This window comes from Oncorhynchus gorbuscha, linkage group LG13 (genome assembly GCF_021184085.1).
Source record: "Oncorhynchus gorbuscha isolate QuinsamMale2020 ecotype Even-year linkage group LG13, OgorEven_v1.0, whole genome shotgun sequence".
Classification (NCBI taxonomy): domain Eukaryota; kingdom Metazoa; phylum Chordata; class Actinopteri; order Salmoniformes; family Salmonidae; genus Oncorhynchus; species Oncorhynchus gorbuscha.
Genome location: NC_060185.1, coordinates 83,692,131 through 83,719,270, shown reverse-complemented (window position 1 = coordinate 83,719,270; position 27,140 = coordinate 83,692,131). Strand labels below are relative to the sequence as shown.

The 27,140-nt window shown below is 46.4% G+C and overlaps 1 protein-coding gene across 2 annotated transcripts; it reads right to left on the bottom strand.

The window, feature by feature from the left end:
• Window positions 1–2,428: 2,428 nt before the first annotated feature.
• On the bottom strand, window positions 2,429–27,032 carry LOC123993615 (girdin-like). 2 transcript variants are annotated; one of them, XM_046295957.1, is made up of 28 exons: window positions 25,980–27,032; window positions 20,066–20,214; window positions 19,711–19,819; window positions 18,939–19,008; window positions 18,773–18,831; window positions 18,488–18,571; window positions 18,218–18,358; window positions 17,816–17,964; window positions 17,475–17,556; window positions 17,217–17,375; window positions 15,412–15,558; window positions 15,093–15,285; window positions 14,780–14,910; window positions 14,504–14,575; window positions 11,055–11,834; window positions 10,300–10,479; window positions 9,833–10,173; window positions 9,399–9,558; window positions 8,980–9,315; window positions 8,327–8,488; window positions 7,913–8,190; window positions 6,917–7,060; window positions 4,650–4,836; window positions 4,256–4,401; window positions 3,894–3,998; window positions 3,431–3,588; window positions 2,911–3,240; window positions 2,429–2,633 (listed from the first exon to the last, which is right to left on the bottom strand). In XM_046295957.1, the coding sequence occupies exons 1-28, from the start codon at window positions 26,037–26,039 to the stop codon at window positions 2,554–2,556; spliced, it is 4,992 nt and encodes a 1,663-aa protein (XP_046151913.1). In that variant the 5' UTR covers window positions 26,040–27,032; the 3' UTR covers window positions 2,429–2,553. The 2 variants fall into 2 exon arrangements, with proteins under 2 accessions (XP_046151913.1, XP_046151914.1); XM_046295958.1 differs by having other exon boundaries at window positions 2,926–3,240.
• Between the last annotated feature and the right edge of the window lie 108 nt (window positions 27,033–27,140).

The following is a 27,140-nucleotide window of genomic DNA, read 5'->3' as shown; positions in this document are numbered from 1 at the left end:
AATAAGTATTTTGTCAATAACAAAAGTTTATCTCAATACTTTGTTATATACGCTTTGTTGGCAATGACAGAGGTCAAACGTTTTCTGTAAGTCTTCACAAGGTTTTCACACATTGTTGCTGGTAATTTTGGCCCATTCCTCCATGCAGATCTCCTCTAGAGCACTGATGTTTTGGGGCTGTTGCTGGGCAACACGGATCAACTCCCTCCAAAGATTTTCAATGGGGTTGAGATCTGGAGACTGGCTAGGCCATTCCAGGACCTTGAAATGCTTCTTACGAAGCCACTCCTTCATTGCCCGGGCGGTGTGTTTGGGATCATTGTCATGCTGAAAGACCCAGCCACGTTTCATCTTCAATGCCCTTTCTGATGGAAGGAGGCTTTCACTCAAAATCTCACGATACATGGCCCCATTCATTCTTTCCATTACACGGATCAGTCGTCCTGGTCCCTTTGCAGAAAAACAGCCCCAAAGCATGATGTTTCCACCCCCATGCTTCACAGTAGGTATGTTGTTCTTTGGATGCAACTCAGCATTCTTTGTTCTCCAAACACGACGAGTTGAGTTTTTACCAAGAAGTTCTATTTTGGTTTCATCTGACCATATGACATTCTCCCAATCTTCTTCTGGATCATCCAAATGCTCTCTAGCAAACTTCAGACGGGCCTGGATATGTACTGGCTTAAGCAGCGGGACATGTCTGGCACTGCAGGATTTGAGTCCCTGGCGGCGTAGTGTGTTACTGATGGTAGGCTTTGTTACTTTGGTCCCAGCTCTCTGCAGGTCATTCACTAGGTCCCCCCGTGTGGTTCTGGGATTTTTGCTCACCGTTCTTGTGATCATTTTGACCCCACGGGGTGAGATCTTGCGTGGAGCCCCAGATCGAGGGAGATTATCAGTGGTCTTGTATGTCTTCCATTTCCTAATAATTGCTCCCACAGTTGATTTCTTCAAACCAAGCTGCTTACCTATTGCAGATTCAGTCTTCCCAGCCTGGTGCAGGTCTACAATTTTGTTTCTGGTGTCCTTTGACAGCTCTTTGGTCTTGGCCATAGTGGAGTTTGGAGTGTGACTGTTTGAGGTTGTGGACAGGTGTCTTTTATACTGATAACAAGGTTAAACAGGTGCCATTAATACAGGTAACGAGTGGAGGACAGAGGAGCCTCTTAACGAAGAAGTTACAGGTCTGTGAGAGCCAGAAATCTTGCTTGTTTGTAGGTGACCAAATACTTATTTTCCACCATAATTTGCAAATAAATTCATTAAAAATCCTACAATGTGATTTTCTGGATTTTGTTTCTTCTCATTTTGTCTGTCATAGTTGAAGTGTACCTATGATGAAAATTACAGGCCTCTCTCATCTTTTTAAGTGGAAGAACTTACACAATTGGTGGCTGACTAAATAATCTTTTGCCCCACTCTATTTCCACTGACATTATGGGGTATTTTCTATAGGCCAGTGATCTAAAATTCACGCTGTAACACAACAAAATGTGGAAAAAGTCAAGGGGTGTGAATACTTTCTGAAGGCATTGTGTTGAACCACCACTACAGACACATACTGACAAGTTAAGATGACCACTGGGCTGTGTACCGTACATGTCATTTGACTTTTATTCTAGTCTATTGGCTGAAAGGAATCAGAAATGTCTCTTTTTTACACCCCTACTCTTCAAACGTACATGTTCATGACTACTGGCACAGATGTACAATGCATTTAGTTTTATTGAATGTAAGGAATGAGAAGGAGTTTCATTGTCTTTGTTCTGGGTTATGTCACTGCTTTTTTCACCTTGTGGTTGCTGTCTGTCTGCAGGTGTTAGATGGAGATGTCTGACTGAGTGGCAGGCCCAATATCATCCTCCACACTCACACTCACACACGCTGGATGCATCTCAATTTCATAAACAAAATGTTCAGAGGCTGGGGCCTCATTTTGATTAATGTTGCCATGACAACTACATAATTCATGAATTGTATTAGCCTTCCATTTGTCTTTTTCGGAATCGTAATTCACCGGGGCTTCGGTGGAGAGCCTCTCTCTCTGCTTTTATCCTTTAGTGTCAGTCTTCTCTCCCCTTAATCCCTCCACCCCCCACCCTCCCCAGCTGAAATGCTGAGGTGTTGCTTCCTTGGTGTGGGATGCAGGGAACCAGAGAGGCCCTACAGTCGTGATGGACCTACAGGCCATGTTTCTCATTTCAAAGATTCTCCCGCATCTGATCTGTATTGGTGTCTAACTAGCTCTACACTGACACCTGTTGGCCACAGAGAAGAAACTGCTGCTTATCACCCCAGAAGAACAGTGGCATCTCTTCAATGATATATACAAATACAGTACTAGCTGGTAGAAAAACATTTTGTTTACAGTCTATGGAATCGGAAATACTGTATTTTCTGGCACCTTTTACAAAAATCAGACAAAACATTTGAATTTGACACTTTTTTAATTTGAGTCCCTATCTGGATTTCGATCAGATCTGTATGCAGAGGTCGGATGTGTGCAAAGGATCGTGTTAACTCCAGTTGAAGCAGAAAGGTAGTAATTCTCTGTTAGTTTGCTGGTTTATCCTTACTGGACTGACAGCAGGGGTCTGAGTTGAGATGTCCTTCAATGTTGTCCCCACTCACGGCTAAAACCAAACACACACAGAGGTCCTGTCAAAACCAGTCACTTCACTTCAATTTGTCAGGGTTGGTCAGGGACATCAGTGCCAGCTCATGTCTAACCCCTCCCTCCGTCCTCCCTCCACCTCTCCCCTATAGTCCACACCTGCATGTTCGCCTCTCTCCCCCACTCCTTCCTCTGATCCCTCCTTACCTCTCTCCCCATTTCCATCCACTACCTCCCTCCCTTGTTATCCCTTCTCACCTCTCCCTCCCCACTCCCTCCCTCTTCATCCATCTCACCTTTATCCTCCTCACCTCTTCCTCCCTCCTTCATCACATTCTCCTGGCTGTTGTTGGCTGAGGTCATGGGTGTAGTTTTGGGTGTGTCTGTAGGGCTGCTCTGCCCTTCCCAAATCACTCTGTCTGCAGATTGGAGACGCTGGAGGGGTGAGGTCTTCTGGTCTCCGGGACTGAAGGACTGGGAGCCCAGCTTTCGATGGGAGCCCAGCTTTCGACGGCCCCCCAAACCTGAACGCAGCGGCAGCCCACACAGCCCTCCCGCCTGGTCAGAGTCACCCAGAGAGGTGGCATGTCGCAGGGGGGAGGGGGAGACGGGGGCACTGCGGGGGTCTGGAGGAGAGAAGAAAGAGAACAGATGGGAACGATGTAACGGAGATAGAATAGAGGGGACAGTGAGGGAGAGAAAGAGATGTATGAGTAGTAGTATCAGTACAAATGACTCATGTAGGGATTTGTGTATAATAGTGTCTGTGGTCTCTCACGAGTTGTTGTTCTGTCTGTCTGTCTTGTATAGTCTCACCAGAACCAGCAGCAGTCTGTGTGTCTGGTGGGTAGTCTGCACTGTCAGCCAGGTTCTCTATACTGCCAGCAGCGTAGAACAGAGCACGTCCCTCTCTCCCTCCCCCTCCTTTAGGCTTAATCAGCTTCTTCATCCTGTCTGCTATCCAGTTGGACTTCCTACAGAGATGGAGGAGGAAAGGAAGGAAGGAGACATAGTGAAGGAGATCAAGATCAATAAGAAGTGAGGGAGATGGAGAGAGTGGGTAGAGGGGATGACGACAAAAAGAGGGATTTGGCCTTGATCTGTGTCTGCATCCAAACGAATTGCAGGAGTCCAGAAGAAACGCTGGATCCTCTCGACAAGTCCACCTGTCCATGACAGCATCTTTACAGTGGGGCATCAGCCACCACAGCCCCAATCTAACGGCACATCATTGACTTCAATGGACAACCTGTGTGTGTGTGTGTGTGTGTGTCTTTACTTGGCCTTGATGGGTGTAGGCATGCTGGGGTCCAGGACTCTGTACTGATCCATGATCTTCTCCACCAGCTTCTGTTTCTCTCTACGCAGTTCACCCATCTTCTCCCTGGAGAGAGAGAGGAGAGGAGAAAGAAGAGAGATGAGAAGTTAGGCGAAAATAGAATCATATTTACATTTGTGTGTGTGTGCTGACTGGTACTCTCTCTGCTGTGTGTGTGTGTGTGTGTGTGTGTGTGTGTGTGTGTGTGTGTGTGTGTGTGTGTGTGTGTGTGTGTGTGTGTGTGTGTGTGTGTGTGTGTGTGTGTGTGTGTGTGTGTGTGTGTGTGTGTGTGTGTGTGTGTGTGTGTGTGTGTGTGTACTGACTGGTATTCTCTCTGCTGTGAGTGGTGCTGGTCCTTGCGCTCCAGGCTCTGCTCCATCAGGTCTCTGTTGTGATTGGTCAGACTCTGGTTCTGCTCCAACAGGTGACGGTTCTCCTCCTCCATGTTCCCCTTCAGCTGGGTCAGCAGCTACACACAGGTTTCAGAATTATTTATAGTAAACAAGGTAAGGTGTGTGTGTGGTCTAACTTAAAAATACTTTTGTGTTCCAAAAGTCATCACAAGGATAGTAAAACAAGGACAATTTGACAATGTGGACATTTCGCCGGTCCCTAAAAGCAGCAATGCTATTTTGTGCTCAGGGTTTAGGGTACAATTAGGGTTAGAGTTAGTTTTAGGGTTAGGGGAAATAAAATAAAAACTCCCTTCCTCCTGACCTGGTACTGGTTGGTGAGGCGGTCAGTGCAGAGCTCCAGTCTCTGGTTGTTCTCCCTCAGAGAGTTGATCTCTCCCTCCAGCCTGGTCCTCTCCAGCTGGGCAGCACTCAGCTCACCCCGCAGCATCGAGCCCTGAGCCAGCAGCTCACTCTGTACCTGAGCTGACTCCCTCTGCACGCCCTGCAGCCTGGGAGAACAGAACAACACAACCAGATAGGATCAGATCAGACAGACCGACAGACAGAGACAGAAAACCAAGGAATTACTTGACAAAATAAGACAGTGATACAACAACTCAGGCTATTTGTCAGTTATACAACCAACTGCTTGGTGTCGGACTGAATAGATCAGGAATGAACTGAATAGATCAGGGATGACATGAATAGAACAGGGACAAACTGAATAGAATAAGGACAAATAGAATAGATCAGGGATGAAATTAATAGAACAAGGACAAACTGAATAGATCAGGAATTAACTGAATAGATCAGGGACGAACTGAATAGATCAGGAATTAACTGAATAGATCAGGAATTAACTGAATAGATCAGGGATGAACTGAATAGATCAGGGATGAACTGAATAGATCAGGGATGAACTAAATAGATCAGGAATTAACTGAATAAATCAGGAATGAATTGAATAGATTGGGGAAGAACTGAATAGATATGGGATGAACTGAATAGAACAAGGACAAACTGAATAGATCAGGAATTAACTGAATAGATCAGGGACTGACTAAATAGATCAGGAATTAACTGAATAGATCAGGGATGAACTGAATAGATCATTGATGAACTGAATAGATCAGAAATTAACTGAATAGATCAGGAATTAACTGAATAAATCAGGGATTAACTAAATAGATCAGGAATTAACTGAATAGATCAGGGATGAAATTAAATTAATAGAACAAGGACAAACTGAATAGATCAGGAATGAACTGAATAGATCAGGAATGAACTGAATAGATCAGGAATTAACTGAATAGATCAGGAATTAACTGAATAGATCAGGAATTAACTGAATAGATATGGGATGAACTGAATAGAACAAGGACAAACTGAATAGATCAGGAATTAACTGAATAGATCAGGGATGAACTGAATAGATCAGGGGTGAACTGAATAGATCAGGGATGAACTGAATAGATCAGGGATGAACTGAATAGATCAATAATTAACTGAATAGATCAGGGATGACATGAATAGAACAGGGACGAACTGAATAGATCAGGAATTAACTGAATAGATAATGGATGAACTGAATAGATCAGGAATTAACTGAATAGATAATGGATGAACTGAATAGATCGGGGATGAACTGAATAGATATGGGATGAACTGAATAGAACAAGGACAAACTGAATAGATCAGGAATTAAATGAATAGATCAGGGATGAAATTAAATGAATAGAACAAGGACAAACTGAATAGATCAGGAATTAACTGAATAGATCAGGGATGAACTGAATAGATCAGGGACTAACTAAATAGATCAGGAATGAACTGAATAGATCAGGGATGAACTGAATAGATCAGGGACTAACTAAATAGATCAGGAATGAACTGAATAGATCAGGGATGAACTGAATAGATATGGGATGAACTGAATAGAACAAGGACAAACTGAATAGATCAGGAATGAACTGAATAGATCAGGGATGAACTGAATAGAACAAGGACAAACTGAATAGATCCGGAATTAAATTAATAGATCAGGAATGAACTGAATAGATCAGGGATGAACTGAATAGATATGGGATGAACTGAATAGAACAAGGACAAACTGAATAGATCCGGAATTAAATTAATAGATCAGGAATTAACTGAATAGATCAGGGATGAACTGAATAGATCAGGGACTAACTAAATAGATCAGGAATGAACTGAATAGATCAGGGATGAACTGAATAGATATGGGATGAACTGAATAGAACAAGGACAAACTGAATAGATCAGGAATGAACTGAATAGATCAGGGATGAACTGAATAGATATGGGATGAACTGAATAGAACAAGGACAAACTGAATAGATCCGGAATTAAATTAATAGATCAGGAATGAACTGAATAGATCAGGAATGAACTGAATAGAACAAGGACGAACTGAATAGATCAGTAAAGAACTGAATAGATCAGGAATGAACTGAATAGATCAGGGATGAACTGAATAGAACAATAAGTTATATTACATGAAACACGTTGAAGAGAATAAGTGATGAAGGAGCAGTTAGTTGTTTGACTGAGAGGGTGTTCTTTTTTTACCTCTCATAATCCTCTTTCAGTCTCTCTAGTTCTCTTTCTCTCTCCGCTTTCTTCTGCACCTCTCCCTCCATCTTCTCTCTTTCCATCTTCATCTCTGTTTCTTTCTCCTCCAGATGGGTTTTGAGGCCCAGGAGCTCCTGATACCTGGAGAACATGAAGGAGTTATGAACATTGCTATGACTTATACTTAAACACTCATTAAGGTGTCATGACTAATTTCATAAATGTTATTTTATCAGGGTTTTTCTCACAAGTCAGTTTACATTGTATTCAATGATATATGAAATTACAATCAGACTGGTTTCATAAAGTTAACAATGCCTTATGTATACTTCTTTACATAAAGTGTTACTTTGTGTTCACTAACTTCCTTCTAGCTCCCTACCTTCCCTCCGGCTCCCTACCTTCCCTCCGGCTCCCTACCTTCCCTCCGGCTCCCTACCTTCCCTCCGGCTCCCTACCTTCCCTCCGGCTTCCGGCTCCCTATCTTCCCTCCGGCTCCCTACCTTCCCTCCGGCTCCCTACCTTCCCTCCCGCTCCCTACCTTCCCTCCCGCTCCCTATCTTCCCTCCGGCTCCCTACCTTCCCTCCGGCTCCCTACCTTCCCTCCGGCTCCCTACCCTCCCGCTCCCTACCTTCCCTCCCGCTCCCTATCTTCCCTCCGGCTCCCTACCTTCCCTCCGGCTCCCTACCTTCCCTCCGGCTCCCTACCTTCCCTCCGGCTCCCTACCTTCCCTCCGGCTCCCTACCTTCCCTCCCGCTCCCTATCTTCCCTCCGGCTCCCTACCTTCCCTCCGGCTCCCTACCTTCCCTCCGGCTCCCTACCTTCCCTCCCGCTCCCTACCTTCCCTCCGGCTCCCTACCTTCCCTCCGGCTCCTTACCTTCCCTCCGGCTCCCTACCTTCCCTCCGGCTCCCTACCTTCCCTCCGGCTCCCTACCTTCCCTCCGGCTCCCTACCTTCCCTCCGGCTCCCTACCTTCCCTCCGGCTCCCTACCTTCCCTCCAGCTCCCTGTACTGTGTCTCCAGGTTACGGTTGTTGCTCCTCAGGTCAGAGTGTCTATCCAGCAGCTCCTCTAGCTCCACCTCCTGCCTCTGCTGCAACATTGTCATTCGCTCCTGGTCCCTCCTCAGCCCCTCCGTCCTGGCCAATGACTCCTCATGCTCCCTGGCCCACACCTTAGACTCCGCCTCCAGAGCAGCACACCTGGCCTCGCTCTCGCTGCACCTCGCCAACGCTGCTGCATGCTGGAAGCTCAGGGCCGCCTGGTCCACCTGGGAGAGGGGAGGGGGGGGTGTTGGAAACCAAACACTGTGACTCTGAGACAGTTGACAGGACTACAGTCTGAAGTGGCGAGAGGTAACAGTTTCAGTATAATAACTATATAAAACAATAGTAGCTGTATGATACCTGTAGCTGAGTGTTGAGTGTCTGCAGCTTGGTGCAGGTCTCCTGCAGGCTGATAGAGTGATGGTGCAGGGTGTCTATCTGCTCCCTCAGGTGGCTACTAGCTGACTGGGACTGAGACAGCTGGCATAGCAACACCTCCCGCTCCGCGCCCACCGCTGCATTCTGAGGGGGAGGTGAGAAAGAGATGATTTGACTAGAGAATGTTGACAATCACATGACTAGTTGTCACAGCATATCTCAGCAGATTAGAATCTGTCAGGTGAACACACACAGACACACACCTCCCTCTCCGAACCCACCGCTACATTCTGAGAGGTGAACACACACAGACACACACCTCCCTCTCCTAACCCACCGCTGCATTCTGAGAGGTGAACACACACAGACACACACCTCCCTCTCCTAACCCACCGCTGCATTCTGAGAGGTGAACACACACAGACACACACCTCCCTCTCCTAACCCACCGCTGCATTCTGAGAGGGAGGTGAGTTGATTACAAGTATGTGATGAGGGTATAAGCCAAATATTCTTCCTAGAGAGGTACACTGGGGGACAGGGTACGGTCCACTGGAGCTAGCTTCTGTTATCTAGGACATATGATATGGCACAGCAAATATAAAAAAAATCTAATAATAATGAAAGGTGAACACCTCTCTCTCCAGGTCTATCAGTCGTTCACTCAGAGACCAGTCCGTCTTCTCTACTCCAGCTTTTGGGGTCGTAGGGAGGTCGTGGCCCTCCTTTGATTGGGCATCTTTAGCCTCTGGGTGCTCTAATGTGAGTGTGTCTGAGGATGTAGCCTGCTGTGTGTTAGCAGGGCTTTCTGGTGGAATATTAGCAGGGACGGCATCTCTCTCCCGCTTCTCTGAAAGAAGAAGGTCAGCGGAAACTGTCTTCAGTTCCGCCTCTGCCCTCTCCAACTCCTGCTTCAGCCGTGCAGCCTCATTGGACAGTTTTTGAGACTGCACTTTCTCATTGGCTAGCTCCTGTGGGAAAAGGAGAGGATGAAAACTTGTTTCTAGGCTCAAGGCACACACACACACACATACACACACACACATACACACACCTGAGTCAGAGATCTGATTTTATCCTGGGCTTCTGTGTTCAACTCTTTAAGCTCCTGGCTCTCCTTCTCCAGACCCTGTAGCCGAGTACCGAGCTCCTGCTCCAGGTCCTGTAGTTGAGCACAGAGCTCCTTGGATTGAGACAGCTCCTGACACACATGCCTACGGAGACAGAGAGATCAACTAGGTCAGACCCATAATATGGTAATAGTACAGAAACACACTGCATGTACATGGAGGGGACTGTTCTGCTACCTCTATTTTAAATTAATTGTGTGTGTGTGTGTGTGTGTGTGTGTGTGTGTGTGTGTGTGTGTGTGTGTGTGTGTGTGTGTGTGTGTGTGTGTGTGTGTGTGTGTGTGTGTGTGTGTGTGTGTGTGTGTGTGTGTGTGTGTGTGTGTGTGTGCGCACGCAGCTTCAGGTGTTTGTGTATCACCTGTGCTCTGTCTCCAGACTGCAGGCCCTCTGGTTGCTGTGTTCCAGGGCTGATGCTGTACTCTGTAGTTGCTGCCTCAGCCTGGCCGCCTCCCTCTCCCTCTGCCTCTGATCCTTTCGTTGGCTGTCCAGCTCACCCTGGCACGCCTCCTTCTCCTGCTCCAATCGCAAGGCCTCCAGCAGAGCCTGGTCCCGCCCCCGGGTCAGAGACTCCACCTCTAGTGCTACCTCGCGAAGCTCCGCCTCTAGCTCCTCCTCATTGCGCCGTGAGGATTCCAGACTCCTCCCCTGGCGCTCTAGCTCCGCCCTCAGAGCTTGGGTCGTCAGCTCCAATTGGTCACCCTGTCAAACAAGGTAGCGTTCAGGATCACAGTATTCAGTGACAATGTGTAATCTAGTCCTGATCTTTCTGTTGGTAGTAATGTGTGTGTTTTGCAGTGCATAGTGTGTGTACTGCAGCAGTGGCACCTTGCGTTGGGCAGTGCGTAGGGTGTCCACAGAGCTACGGAGGGTCTCTCTCTCTCTCTCCAGCGTGGCTCGCTCCCCCTCCAGAGTAGCGATGACCGAGGCCTGCATCCGCTGCAGCTCAGCCTGGCTCCGCAGACGACATAGCTCCTCCTCCATCTCCAGGCGCTCCCCCTGTAGCACCTAACACACACCAGAGAGGAATGATGTGGAAGGAACAGAGGGACGGACCATCTGACAGACAGACTACAGTAAGGAGGACTAGGAAGACTATGGTACTCTATGGAAGACTATGGTACTCTATGGAAGACGATGGTACTCTATGGAAGAGGATGGTACTCTATGGAAGACGATGGTACTCTATGGAAGACTATGGTACTCTATGGAAGACGATGGTACTCTATGGAAGACGATGGTACTCTATGGAAGACGATGGTACTCTATGGAAGACGATGGTACTCTATGGAAGACGATGGTACTCTATGGAAGACGATGGTACTCTATGGAAGACGATGGTACTCTATGGAAGACGATGGTACTCTATGGAAGACTATGGTACTCTATGGAAGACTATGGTACTCTATGGAAGACGATGGTACTCTATGGAAGACGATGGTACTCTATGGAAGACTATGGATGGATGGATAAGGGATTGAGTAACTGTCTATGACAGCTGCAATGTGAAGGAAGAAAGCCCTATGAGTCTGGTACATGAAACTATTGGCAGAGTAATGATTTTTTCGTGATTGGTTCCATACCTCTATCTGTCTCCTAGCCTCCGCCAGGCTCTCTGAAGCCTTCCTCAATCTCTGGCCCTCGGCCTCCAGTAGCACCAGTCTCTGCTCAGCCTCCCAGGCTTTCCTGCTCTGCTCCCCCAGCTTGGAGCGCAGGTCCTGGGCTAAAGACACATGCTTGTCAGCCTCCTCCAGGGCCTGCTGGAGCTCAGAGGCCAGGCGCTCCACTTCAGGCCCAGGGAACACACACACGTCTTTTTCACTGAGTTCCACTGACTTTTCTTTGTCTTCTCTCTCCTTTGTTTTTGGTAGTTTCTCTTCTTCAGTGGCTGGGCTGGGGTCTTGTATCTCTTTCCGGTCAATATCTGCCTTCCCAAGATCTTCTTCCTTCTCATTTGTAACATGTTTTATCTCTCTCTCTATCTTCTCACATTCTGCTTCTTCTTCTCTCTTTTTGGGTTTCAGCACCTGATCCTCTGCTTCCACCTCTCTCTCTTCAGGATGGAGCAGCTCTGCCCCAACTCCAGCTTCTCTTTGGGTTCTAATGATGTTGGCTCCCCTTTCAATGTCCAACCCTCTCCGGGCAGTACCCTCCCCTTCTCCTCTTGAGGACTCAGAACCTTGGACTCCTCTCTCCTCCTTCTCTCCCCTCTCCTCCTTCTCTCCCCTCTCCTCCTTCTCTCCCCTCTCCTCCTTCTCTCCCCTCTCCTCCTTCTCTCCTTCTTCCTCAATACTTTGACGCTTTGTCAACAGCAGTTCCAGGCTCTTTTTCAAAGTGGCATTTTCATTCTTGACGTTCTGAAACTGAGAGTGGAGAGGAAGGTAGACAATGACGAGAACAGTTAATGTGTCAGACGACACAGTGAGGTCACATCTAGATACATGTCGGACGACAGTGAGGTCACATCTAGATACATGTCGGACGACAGTGAGGTCACATCTAGATACATGTCGGACGCCAGTGAGGTCACATCTAGATACATGTCGGACGACAGTGAGGTCACATCTAGATACATGTCGGACGACAGTGAGGTCACATCTAGATACATGACGGACGACAGTGAGGTCACATCTAGATACATGTCGGACGACACAGTAAGGTCACATCTAGATACATGTCGGACGACACAGTGAGGTCACATCTAGATACATGTCGGACGACACAGTGAGGTCACATCTAGATACATGTCGGACGACACAGTGAGTTCACATCTAGATACATGTCGGACGACAGTGAGGTCACATCTAGATACATGTCAGACGACAGTGAGGTCACATCTAGATACATGTCGGACGACAGTGAGGTCACATCTAGATACATGTCGGACGACAGTGAGGTCACATCTAGATACATGACGGACGACAGTGAGGTCACATCTAGATACATGTCGGACGACACAGTGAGTTCACATCTAGATACATGTCGGACGACAGTGAGGTCACATCTAGATACATGTCAGACGACAGTGAGGTCACATCTAGATACATGTCGGACGACAGTGAGGTCACATCTAGATACATGTCGGACGACAGTGAGGTCACATCTAGATACATGACGGACGACAGTGAGGTCACATCTAGATACATGTCGGACGACACAGTGAGGTCACATCTAGATACATGTCGGACGACAGTGAGGTCACATCTAGATACATGTCGGACGACACAGTGAGGTCACATCTAGATACATGTCGGACGACACAGTGAGGTCACATCTAGATACATGTCGGACGACACAGTGAGGTCACATCTAGATACATGTCGGACGACAGTGAGGTCACATCTAGATACATGACGGACGACAGTGAGGTCACATCTAGATACATGTCGGACGACAGTGAGGTCACATCTAGATACATGTCGGACGACAGTGAGGTCACATCTAGATACATGTCAGACGACACAGTGAGGTCACATCTAAATACATGTCAGACGGCACGGTGAGGTCACATCTAAATACATGTCAGACGACAGTGAGGTCACATCTAAATACATGTCGGACGACAGTGAGGTCACGTCTAGATACATGTCAGACGACACAGTGAGGTCACATCTAGATACATGTCGGACGACAGTGAGGTCACATCTAGATACATGTCGGACGACAGTGAGGTCACGTCTAGATACATGTCAGACGGCACGGTGAGATCACATCTAGATACATGTCAGACGGCACAGTGAGATCACATCTAGATACATGTCGGACGACACAGTGAGGTCACATCTAGATACAGTGCCTTCGGAAAGTATTCAGACCCCTTGACTTTTTCCACATTTTGTTACATTACAGCCTTATTCTAAAATGGATTGAATACTTTTTCCCCTCATACATCTACACACAATACCCAATAATGACAAAGAAAAAACAGGTGTTTTGATATTTTTGCAAATGTATAAAAAAAAAAAACTGAAATACCACATTTATAGAAGTATTAAGACCCTTTACTCAGTGCTTTGTTGAAGCACCTTTGGTAGTGATTGCAGCCTTGAGTCTCCTTGGGTATGATGCCAGAAATGTTCGAATGGGTTCAAGTCCAGGCTTTGGCTGGGCCACTCAAGGACATTCAGGGACTTGTCCCGAAGCCACTACTGAGTTGTCTTGGCTGAGTGCTTAGGGTCGTTGTCCTGTTGGAAGGTGAACCTTCGCCCCAGTCTGAAGTCCTGAGCGCTCTGGAGCAGGTTTCATTAAGGATCTCTCTGTACTTTGCTCCGTTCATCTTTCCCTCGATCCTGACTAGTCTCCCAGTCCCTGCCGCTGAAAAACATCCCCACAGCATGATGCTACCACCACCATGCTTCACTGTACGGATGGTGCCAGGTTTCCTCCAGATGTTGATTCTTGTTTCTCATGGTCTGACAGGCTGACTACATCGCTTGCGTCGCCTGCGCCTGCACTCGTGTCGCAAAATAAATTTAGAAATCTATGTTATTGCACCCACACTGCCACACCCATTATTGCACCCACACTTCTCGCGCCCGCCAACGAGCGTCTGCGTTGCCAAGAGCTAAAATAGAAGTCAGTTCTATTTCTGACAAAGTTCGCGCTGCATGTCCTGCCTCTCCCATCTCCAATCAAGATGTATAAACCTCTCAAGGATGATCAATGGAAACAGGATGCACCTGAGCTCAATTTCGAGTCTCGTAGCAAAGGGTCTGAATACTTATGTAAATAAGGTATTTCAGTTTTTTTTTTTTCAAACATTTCTAAAAACCTGTTTTCGCTTTGTCATTATGGGGTATTGTGTGTAGATTGATGAGGACATTTAAAAAAAATCATTTTAGAATAAGGCTGTAACAGAATGTGGCAAAAGTGAAGGGGTCTGAATACTTTCTGAATGCACTATAAACATCACTGTAACGGTTTAGTGACCCATATGATGAATAGCGTTCTCTTAGACCTAAATACTTTTGTTAGCCTCCTAATGCCTAGGCTTTAGCTCAGAGGGTTAACACAGTCGGTCACATCAGCTCACCTCTCTTAGCGTATTCTGATGTTCTGCATCCAGACAGGCCAGCTCCTCCCTCACCTCCGGAAAATCAGCTTGCTGCAAAATATAGCAGACCGTTGGATCCTCCAATAGCAGTGCCCTTAGCCTGGACACTAATACAAGTACTTGGCAAGCCACAAGGTTCCCTGTGTAGAGTCTCATTCTTCTTTACTGTTCCTTGCTACTGTTGCCTTTGCCTGCCCCCTGGAGGTTTAACCTAGATTCGATCCCTTTTGATAGATCGACTCTCGTGACCCTTACCCTCTGACCCCTGAACTCCTGTTCGGACTGCAGGTCCTCCAGGCGTCTCCTCAGCTCAGCGTTCTCATTCTCAGCTCCCAGAAGCCTCAGTGACGATGCCTCGCCCACCTCCACACTCAGAGGCTTCAGATCTGAGAGAGAGAGAATGAGAGAGAGAGGGAGTGGAGAGGGAGGGATATATTTCATTGCTTTGGCAACAGTTGTACCATTCATGCCATTAAAGCTTATTTGAATTTGAATTAGAGAGGAGGGGTCGTTGAAAATAATCAAATTTAACTGAAAAGACACACAACAGACAGGCAGACTGACTGACCAATCTCTTCTCTTAGCTCCACTCTTAGTCCAGCCTCCTCATCAGACTCCACCTCCAATTGGTGGAAATGTGGAGCCGCTGTCATCGTGCCTGTATTGTTGTTGTTATGTCTAAGCTCCTGTCTAAGCTCCGCCTCCAGGCCCATATTCATCTCTAACAGCTCATCGACCCTCTGCCTCTCAGTATCCCGCTCCTACACACACACACAGACACCAACAAATTAGGGGAAATATCTACGTGAGCCTGGCCAACAGATACCAAATGTCTTACTTGTGATTCAGAAACACATTACCACACACACATTACCATCATTACCTACCCCCTCCAGGTCTATGAGTCTTCGTCGCAGCAGTAGATTGTCTCTCTCCAGCTCACGTAGGCTCGAGCAGCGTTGTCGTGTGTCCACCAGCTGCTCCTCCAGCAGGACCCGGGTCTCCTGCAGTGCCACACACAGCTGCTGCTGCTCCTATGGGGGGCGCCATACAGAGACGGGACAGAGACGCAGAGAGAGACGGGGACAGGGGATAGAGACAGAGAGAGAGAAAGAGTCAGAGACGGGGACAGGGGATAGAGACAGAGAGAGAGAAAGAGTCAGAGACGGGGACAGGGGATAGAGACAGAGAGAGATGGGGATAGAGACAGAGAGAGAGAAAGAGACAGGGACAGGGGATAGAGACAGAGAGAGACGGGGACAGGGGATAGAGACAGAGAGAGAGAAAGAGTCAGAGACGGGGACAGGGGATAGAGACAGAGAGAGAGAAAGAGACAGGGACAGGGGATAGAGACAGAGAGAGACGGGGACAGGGGATAGAGACAGAGAGAGAGAAAGAGTCAGGGACAGGGGATAGAGACAGAGAGAGATGGGGACAGGGGATAGAGACAGACAGAGAGAACGAGTCAGAGACAGGGACAGGGGATAGACAGAGACAGAGAGAGAGAAAGAGTCAGAGACAGGGACAGGGGATAGAGACAGAGAGAGACAGGGACAGGGGATAGAGACAGACAGAGAGAAAGAGTCAGACACAGGGACAGGGGATAGAGACAGAGAGAGAGAAAGAGTCAGAGACAGGGACAGGGGATAGAGACAGACAGAGAGAAAGAGTCAGAGACAGGGACAGGGGATAAAGACAGAGAGAGAGAAAGAGTCAGGGACAGGGGATAGAGACAGAGAGAGAGAAAGAGTCAGAGACAGGGACAGGGAATAGAAACAGAGAGAGAGAAAGAGTCAGAGACAGGGACAGGCGATAGAGACAGAGAGAGATGGGGACAGGAGATAGAGACAGAGAGAGAGAAAGAGTCAGAGACAGGGACAGGGGATAGAGACAGAGAGAGATGGGGACAGGGGATAGAGACAGACAGAGAGAAAGAGTCAGAGACAGAGACAGAGAGAGATGGGGACAGGGGATAGAGACAGACAGAGAGAGAGAAAGAGTCAGAGACAGGGACAGGGGATAGAGACAGAGAGAGATGGGGACAGGGGATACAGACAGACAGACAGAGAGAAAGAGTCAGAGACAGGGAATAGAAACAGAGAGAGACGGGGACAGGGGATAGAGACAGAGAGAGAGAAAGAGTCAGAGACAGGGACAGGGGATAGAGACAGAGAGAGAGAGAGTCAGAGACAGGGACAGGGGATAGAGACAGAGAGAAAGAGTCAGAGACAGGGACAGGGAATAGAAACAGAGAGAGATGGGGACAGGGGATAGAGAGAGCGAAAGAGACAGGTACAGGGGATAGAGACAGAGAAAGAGACAGAGACAGGGAATAGAAACAGAGAGAGAGAAAGAGACAGGGGATAGAGAAAGAAACAGAGACCAGGGATAGAGACAGAGACAGAGACAGAGACAGAGACCGGGGATAGAGACAGAGACCGGGGATAGAGACAGAAAGGGTTGAGGGTTGTTTTGGGAATGGGCCAACCATCAGCTGAGTGTGGCTACAGTTGACGGTAGAGGTGGTGTGGTACCTTCAATTGTGCCTGTGTGTGGCAACAGTGTGTGGTGTATTGGTGGCGATACCTTCAGTAGAGTCTCTGTGTACTAAACAGTGTGTGGTGTATAGGTGTAGAAACCCTCAATAGTGTCTCTGTGTACTAAACAGTGTGCAGTGTATTGGTGGAGATACCTTCAGTTGTGTGCGAGTGACTTCCAGGCTGCGTAGTCTATGAGTGCAGCTCTGTACTTCTGTCTGCAGCTGCTCGGCTCTGCCTGCACGGTCACGAAGACAGTCCAGCTCGTCACGCAACGCTCGCATTCCCCGCACCTCACCCTGAAGACTGCGGTTCTGCCCAACACACACAAGATAGAGGTGAGGTTAGAGGAGGACAAAAGTAGCAGAAAGTTCTGGTCCAGTTACTGGTAGTGATACCAGGGAAAATCTTACCTCTTTCTGAAGTTTCTTCAGCTGCTCTTCCATAGTTTGTACTTCCTGCTTGTGATCCAATAGTTGATCCCCTTTGTCTTCCCTTTAGAAACAGACGTCATTATTGCTATAGTATTGTACTACTAAACTACAGACACCTCTTACAGAACAGTCCTCTTCCAATTTAAAAACCTTAAACACACACTTGTCTTTGTATTCCCTAGAAATGGACGACATACTGTATGTAGTTCTCACAGTTACCAGACATCTCTCAAAGAAAAGTCTTCCTCCAACTTAAAAACCTTTTGATGCACACACTGACATGACGGTCTCACACACACAAGCATACACACACGTCTTACAGTTCTTGTTTGAGGCGTCGTAGTTTGGCCCTGCTGTCTGCTAGCTGGACAGCCAGACCCTGGGGCTGCTCGTCAACGTGACCACCTCGGGTTGCCATGACAGACTCAGCCTGCTGGACCTCACTCTTCCAACACAACTCTGCTATCCTCTGAGAGAGAGGGCGGAGGGAGAGACAGAAGGAAAAAGAGAGACGGAGAGAGATGATAGGAAGGTGATGAAATCAGGATCAGGTTCTGTGTGAATCTCGGAGAGGAAGAAACCCTTAGAGCTTTTTAAATCAGGTTTGACACCGTGATGCTTTCATTTGGAATACACTCTCCTATAGAGGCTGAAAGGCCTGGTTTCATCATTCAATTCCTCTTTGTTGCTCTAGACCTATTTGTGAGTATTTGTCTGTGTACCTCCAGGTGTGTGTCCCTCTGTGCCAGCAGGCCTTGGATCTGTCTGGCCATGGAGCCAAACAGCACCTGTAGCTCCACCCCCTCCAGCCCTCCCAGCTCCCCCCACTGCAGCGGCAGCACCGCTCTGGGGTCCTGGGTCACCTGCAGGAACAACAGTTTTTTACCTCTCTATGGTAATAACAGTATGTGACTGAGCATTCCAGCACAAAATGGCTGACGTGGTGAACTTTAATAGTGGATGTGAATAAATGAGTAGGGAACTGAACCGACCTCCTGGATACAGTTGGCAATGGCAGTTTGAGTCTCGATGTCCAGCGACTGGATTTGCTGTATGAATGTTTCCTTCCTCTCACACTGTTGTTGATCAACAAAGAGTAAGAGTAGTCAGTAAAGTTGGCTGTGTGTGTGTGTGTGTGTGTGTGTGTGTGTGTGTGTGTGTGTGTGTGTGTGTGTGTGTGTGTGTGTGTGTGTGTGTGTGTGTGTGTGTGTGTGTGTGTGTGTGTGTGTGTGTGTGTGTGTGTGTGTGTGTGTGTGTGTGTGTGAGAGAGAAATCACCTGTACAGCACATCCCAGTAAAAGCAGGAGCAATCTCCTCAACTCCTCCACTGCTGCCTCTGAAGACACAGATACCACTCCTATGACTCTCTTGTTCCCACCATACTCTCATGGACAACATAGGAGCCCAATCAAAGATTCTGTACTTTCAACTGGCTCTTTTTACCTGTTAGGGGGTCTTGCCCCAAAATGGCAATGTTCGGAAGAGGCATCAGAATCAGCTGCTGTAGGTCTTCCTGTAGACAGAATCAGAGGGAGAGCTTGAAATGATTCAAAGATTTATTTATTGAAATTTCCCTAACCACATTGCAGTTACTGTATTCAAATCAACATTGAAATGACAAAACCTTCCAGTTTAGTTCAGTTTAGAATATAAACACAGATGACATCAGAGGGGAAAGTAGACCAATTTGTTCATGTATGTTTCAACGTAGTACGATGACTATATTTAGTTCTCAGACACAAGCCCTGGTAGAGAGAAATTAGGCTGCAGAGTGACCACAAGCTGCTGGTGGTTTAAGGTTTCACAGCCCTGCCAGTGTGACCAGGAAACACAAAGCAAGAAGTGAAACCACAAAAAAACAAAATGACATCGTAGCAACATCAGACAAGACGGAATTGTTGTCATGACAAACAGTCCTGTCAATAAATTGTATCCAAAACATTTCTGAATAAATCCCAGAATATCATTTGAAACTTGCTGGTGTCCCTCCCATGATGCTGCACTGTTCAGAGGGTTTGAATGACTTATCAAAAGCAGGAACTCAAACAATGAAGACTCATGTTTTTGTGTGTTTTGTACGTTGTATTGGACTAAAGTTCATTTCTCGCAGAGATTTTCCTGGATGTCTCCCTAGGCTCAAGTCTGGACCTTGTGTGGTCAATTACTCTGAGATGTGATTGTGTATCAAACAAAATCATGACACAAATACCAATACCTGGTAGAAGGCCCTGAGGTGTCGGTTGAGGATGGAGAAGTTCTGGACTCGGAGCATCTGGTCATCTCTCCCACTGCGGTACAAATGCTCCAGCTTGGGGTTGGGGTCTCTGGGAATGACAGACAGACAGACAGAGTGGGGATTGAGCCAGTGTGCACATCTACTTGTGCCATAAAAGCTCTCACCTCTTAGCAGAGGTAACTATCCCAGCCCAGTATTTCACCAGCTATAATACCTTTAATCAGGTAAAGTAAAATAAATGTATTACATTGAATCCTTCAGTACACATTCCATGCTATGGAATGTGTACTTCCTGCTTGTGACATTTGAGGCCTGTGCAAAGGTGTGAACTTACATGACCCTCATGACCTCGTTGAGAAAGATCCCATTGGTCAGCCTCAGGTAGCGGTCATGGGAATTCTGGGACTTGGAGTTCACCTCCATGTACTGGTTGAAGAGCATGACATTCTCCTCCCTGTCCACTACACCATCAAAGAGCTGTACCTGAGGGAGGGGGCATCCTATTAGGGCCTTTAATTCAATCCGTAGCGGTGAAGATCCGTTTTATAGCGCGATCAACAATTAATGTCTCTGAGACTGCATTCACAGTGAACACTGTATACACTATATATACAAAAGTATGTGGACGCCCCAAATGAGTGGTTTTGGCTATTTTAAATCAAATCTCAAATCAAATTTTATTTGTCACATACACATGGTTAGCAGATGTTAATGTGAGTGTAGCGAAATGCTTGTGCTTCTAGTTCTGACAATGCAGTAATAACCAACAAGTAATCTAACTAACAATTCCAAAACCTACTGTCTTATACACAGTGTAAGGGGATAAAGAATATGTACATAAGGATATATGAATGAGTGATGGTACAGAGCAGCATAGGCAAGATACAGTAGATGGTATCGAGTACAGTATATACATATGAGATGAGTATGTAAACAAAGTGGCATAGTTAAAGTGGCTAGTGATACATGTATTACATAAGGATGCAGTCAATGATATAGAGTACAGTATATACATATGCATATGAGATGAATAATGTAGGGTAAGTAACATTATATAAGGTAGCATTGTTTAAAGTGGCTAGTGATATATTTACATCATTTCCCATCAATTCCCATTATTAAAGTGGCTGGAGTTGAGTCAGTGTCAGTGTGTTGGCAGCAGCCACTCAATGTTAGTGGTGGCTGTTTAACAGTCTGATGGCCTTGAGATAGAAGCTGTTTTTCAATCTCTCGGTCCCAGCTTTGATGCACCTGTACTGACCTCGCCTTCTGGATGATAGAGGGGTGAACAGGCAGTGGCTCGGGTGGTTGATGTCCTTGATGATCTTTATGGCCTTCCTGTAACATCGGGTGGTGTAGGTGTCCTGGAGGGCAGGTAGTTTGCCCCCGGTGATGCGTTGTGCAGACTTCACTACCCTCTGGAGAGCCTTACGGTTGAAGGCGGAGCAGTTGCTGTACCAGGCGGTGATACAGCCCGCCAGGATGCTCTCGATTGTGCATCTGTAGAAGTTTGTGAGTGCTTTTGGTGACAAGCCGAATTTCTTCAGCCTCCTGAGGTTGAAGAGGCGCTGCAGCGCCTTCTTCACGATGCTGTCTGTGTGAGTGGACCAATTCAGTTTGTCTGTGATGTGTATGCCGAGGAACTTAAAACTTGCTACCCTTTCCACTACTGTTCCATTGATGTGGATAGGGGGGTGTTCCCTCTGCTGTTTCTTGAAGTCCACAATCATCTCCTTAGTTTTGTTGACGTTGAGTGTGAGGTTATTTTCCTGACACCACACTCCGAGGGCCCTCACCTCCTCCCTGAAGGCCGTCTCGTCGTTGTTGGTAATCAAGCCTACCACTGTTGTGTTGTCCGCAAACTTGATGATTGAGTTGGAGGTGTGCGTGGCCACGCAGTCGTGGGTAAACAGGGAGTACAGGAGAGGGCTCAGAACGCACCCTTGTGGGGCCCCAGTGTTGAGGATCAGTGGGGAGGAGATGTTGTTGCCTACCCTCACCACCTGGGGGCGGCCCGTCAGGAAGTCCAGTACCCAGTTGCACAGGGCGGGGTCGAGACCCAGGGTCTCGAGCTTGATGACGAGCTTGGGGGGTACTATGGTGTTGAATGCCGAGCTGTAGTGGATGAACAGCATTCTCACATAGGTATTCCTCTTGTCCAGATGGGTTAGGGCAGTGTGCAGTGTGGTTGAGATTGCATCGTCTGTGGACCTATTTGGGCGGTAAGCAAATTGGAGTGGGTCTAGGGTGTCGGGTAGGGTGGAGGTGATATGGTCCTTGACTAGTCTCTCAAAGCCCTTCATGATGACGGAAGTGAGTGCTACGGGGCGGTAGTCGTTTAGCTCAGTTACCTTAGCTTTCTTGGGAACAGGAACAATGGTGGCCCTCTTGAAGAATGTGGGGACAGCAGACTGGTATAGGGATTGATTGAATATGTCCGTAAACACACCGGCCAGCTGGTCTGCGCATGCTCTGAGGGCGTGGCTGGGGATGCCGTCTGGGCCTGCAGCCTTGCGAGGGTTAACACGTTTAAATGTCTTCCTCACCTCGGCTGCAGTGAAGGAGAGACTGCATGTTTCCGTTACAGGCCGTGTCAGTGGCACTGTATTGTCCTCAAAGCGGGCAAAAAAGTTAATTAGTCTGCCTGGGAGCAAGACATCCTGGTCCGTGACTGGACTGGATTTCTTCCTGTAGTCCGTGATTGACTGTAGACCCTGCCACATGCCTCTTGTGTCTGAGCCGTTGAATTGAGATTCTACTTTGTCTCTGTACTGACGCTTAGCTTGTTTGATAGCCTTGCGGAGGGAATAGCTGCACTGTTTGTATTTGGTCATGTTACCAGACACCTTGCCCTGATTAAATAAGTGGTTCACGCTTTCAGTTTCACGCGAATGTTGCCATCAATCCACGGTTTCTGGTTAGGGAATGATTTAATCGTTGCTATGGGAACGAGATCTTCAACGCACGTTCTAATGAACTCGCACACCGAATCAGCGTATTCGTAAATATTGTTATCTGACGCAATACGAAACATATCCCAGTCCATGTGATGGAAGCAGTCTTGGAGTGTGGAGTCACACCCATTGCTGACAGGTGTATAAAATTTAGCACACAGCCATGTAATCTCCATAGACAAACATTGGCAGTAGAATGGCCTTACTGAAGAGCTTAGTAACTTTTAACATTGCACCGTCATCAGAAGCGATCTTTCCAAAAAGTCAGTTTGTCAAATTTCTGCCCTGCTAGAGCTGTTATTGTGAAGTGGAAACGTCTAGGCACAACAACGGCTCAGCCGCAAAGTGGTACACCACACAAGCTCTCAGAATGGAACCGCCGAGTGCTGAAGCACGTAGAAATGGTATGTCCTCGGTTGCAACACTCACTACAGAGTTATAAACTGTCTCTGGAAGCAACGTCAGCTGTTCATCGGGAGCTTCATGAAATGGGTTTCCATGGCTGAGCAGCCGCACTGCACACAAGCCTAAGATCACCATGCGCAATGCCAAGTGTCAGCTGGAGTGGTGTAAAGCTCCACGACATTGGACTCTGGAGCAGTGGGAACACGTTCTCTGGAGTAATGAATCACGACTTGCCCATCTGGCAGTCCGACAGAAGAATCTGGGTTAGTCAGATGCCAGGAAAACACTATGTGCCCCAATGCTGTAAAGTTTGGTGGAGGAAGAATAATGGCCTGGGGCTGTTTTTCATGCTTCGGTGTAGACCCCTTAGTTCCAGTGAAGGGAAATCTTAATGCTACGGCCTACAATGACATTCTAGACGATTCTGTGCTTACAACTTTATGGCAACAGTTTGTCAAGATCGGTGTGGACGAACTTGACTGGCTTGCACAGAGCCCTGACCTCAACCCCATCGAACACCTTGGGGATGAATTGGAACGCAGACTGCGAGCCAGGCCTAATCGCCCAACATCAGTGCTCGACCTCACAGCAATGTTCCAACATCTAGTGGAAAGCCTTCCCAGAAGAGTGGAGGCTGTTATAGTAGCAAAGGGGGGACCAACTCCATATTAATAAACATGATTTTGGAATGAGATGTTTGACGAGCATACTTTTGGTCATGTAGTGTACATTGGCTCAATCGGAAATTACCTTTAAATGTGAACCGCGCCACAACATAGATATTCTGCGCTACGGATTGAATCGAGCCCTAAATTCTATAGAAACACAATAAACGGTGCCTTCAGAAAATATTCAGATCCCTTGACTTTTTCCACATTTTGTTACGTTACAGCCTTATTCTAAAATGGATTAAATAAATAAAAATCCTCATCAATCTACACACAATACAACATAATGACAAACGAAAACAGGTCTTTTGAAATGTTTACAAATATATTAAAAATGAAAAACAGATACCTTATTTAAATAATTATTCAGACCCTTTGCTTTGAGACTCGAAATTGAGCTCAGGTGCATCCTGTTTCCATTGATCGCCCTTGAGATGTTTATTAAATTTGATTGGAGTCCAACTGTGGTAAATTCAATTGATTGGATATGATTTGGAAAGGCACACAGCTGTCTATATAAGGTCCCACAATTGACAGTGCATGTCAGAGCAAAAACCAAGCAATGAGGGCAAAGGAATTTTCCATAGAGCTCAGAGACAGGAATGTGTCGAGGCACAGATCTGGGGAAGGGTACCAAAACAATTCTGAAGGTCCCCAAGAACACAGTGGCCTCCATCATTCTTAAATGGAAGATGTTTTACTCTTCCTAAAGCTGGCTGCCCGGCCAAACTGAGCAATCGGGGGAGAAGGGCCTTGGTCAGGGAGGTGACTAAGAACCTAATGGTCACTCTGACAGAGCTCCAGAGTTCCTCTGTGGAGATGGGAGAACCTTCCAGAAGGACAACCATCTCTGCAGCACTCCACCAATCAGGCCTTTATGGTAGAGTGGCCAGACAGAAGCTACACCTCAGTAAAAAGGCACATGCCAGCCCGCTTGGAGTTTGCCAAAAGGCACCTAAAAACTCTGACCATGAGAAGCAAGATCCTCTGGTCTGAAACCAAGATTGAACTCTTTGGCCTGAATGCCAAGTGTCACGTCTGGAGGAAACCTGGCACTACCCCTACAGTGAAGCATGGTGGTGGCAGTATCATTCTGTGGGGATGTTTTTTAGTGGCAGGGAGACTAGTCAGGGTCGAGGCAAGGATGAACAGAGCAAAGTACAAAGAGATCCTTGATAAAAACCTACTCCAGAGCGCTCAGGACCTCAGACTGGGGTGAAGGTTCACCTTCCAACAGGACAAGGACCCTAAGCACACAGCCAAGACAACACATGAGTGGCTTCAGGACAAGTCTCTGAATGTCCTTGAGTGGCCCAGCTAGAGCCATGACTTAATCCCGATCGAACATCTCTGGAGAGACCTGGAAATAGCTGTGCAGCAACGCTCCCCATCCAACCTGACAGAGCTGAGAAGGTCTGCAAAGAAGAATGGGAGAAACTCCCCAAATACAGATGTGCCAAGCTTGTAGTGTCATACCCAAGAAGACTCGGTCTGAATACTTACGTAAATGGGTTTTGGATTTTGAATAAATTAGTAAGAATTTCTAAAAACCTGTTTTTGCTTTGTCATTGTGGGGTATTGTGAGTAGATTGATGAGGGGGGGAAAACAATTTATTCCATTTTAGAATAAGGCTGTAACGTAACAAAATGCGGTAAAAGTCAAGGGGACTGAACACATTTCGAAGGCACTGTACAACCTAAATAATGTATATGGAGACCACATGGGGATCACTGCAAACAGAGAAAACTGCTATCTGGAATCTGTGGTGTAGATCAATGAAACCCGAGATGGTCATATTTTACTGAGAAATAAATAAGGGAATAGGAAGTCACAGATATAAGGTAAAACAACAAAATACATTCTATGAGCCATTGTAGAGAAAGCTGTGAAAAGGAGAAGTTTGAAAACTAAGTGTTGTTTGCTGTTATGACAAAAGTTATGACAAGCATTTACATCTGATTCAAGTTCAACCCATCCGTGTTGTTATAACTTTTGTAAATAAAGAGTTATACATTATTTACAAAATGCATAATCTCATAAGTGTTTTTACATTTACACGTCGTTTATTTACAGGATTTGTATGTATTGATACTCCATAAAAGCTAAACAACAGCAATAGGCTATGTGTTTTTATATGTTATAAAAGACTATCATCATCACGTATATCTAGGTCTACTACTATAGCATCTGAAAGTGATTTAAATAAGCTTTGACACATACCCAAGTCACCAACGCACTTTCCATGAATTCTTCTAGAATGTCCATTATGTTAGAGTCCATGGTGTCGCATAAATAATTTACAAACTTCTATAAAAAAATATATAAATAAAATATATCCTACATTATTAAAGCAATTTTACTAAATACTAAATCCATTGTGTTCGTCATTTCAGTTCCCCTCCCTCTCTCTTCCTCTATCTCACTTTTTCAGTTAGTGCTGGTGGTAAGCACATTGCAAAACCACACCGGAATTTCTTAACGAACACATTTCATTAGTGCTTTAGGCCTACCCGGAACAATCACCACCTTTACCAGTGAGTTTGTTTCCAGAAAAGAAAGTCGCTCAATGACAAATGAGTAGGTGGTTTGAGATGGATGGAAAATATTAGACTACTTTATGTGCACTGGGGTTCCTTGCCTTGTTTGTAACAATGTTTATATTACAATTCACTTATTCAGTTGTTTGTAGACTATGCATCCGGTTGATCAAGATATACTATAAACAAGTTCGAAATGGTCAATTCAGTAGGACAGGCGTTCGTTGCGCTTTCAGGTGTAATGCAATGGCGAACCCTGGTGGAATTATGGTGAAAGGTCGGTAGTCTACTATCTATGAACATCCTACTTGTAAAATAAAGCTGTTGAATGAACATTGTCGTAAAACACAGATCAGAGTGAATGAACCATTTTGACAAAGAAACAAAAATAAACAGCCACTACAAATTAAAACATGTTTGCTATGTGTAAGATAGTGCACGTTTATAATACAAGCAACATTTTTTTTTGTCAAAACACTGGAAAATGTAATTACAACTGTCTACATGACCACACTTTGACATGAACTTTCTCCTAACCCTGTCCATTGTTGAGGTATGTTTGATAGTCATACATCCCGAGTGTTCCTGTTGCTGTGCAGAGAACTGTTGTAGCAGTAGCATATGGATTAGCTATATAGGATTATAAAGGTGTTATGAGAGCTGTCCTAGTATACCTAGCAGCCCAGATTACATTGTACAGTCACTCCTCTCCATACCGTCATAAACCTACAGTAGCCTAGGCCTACTGTATCACTGGCATCACTTTCAGTCATTACACACACCATCATCCTATACCTCTGGGTGAACTGAAATAACCCAATTCAGTTGAATGTTTATCTAGTAC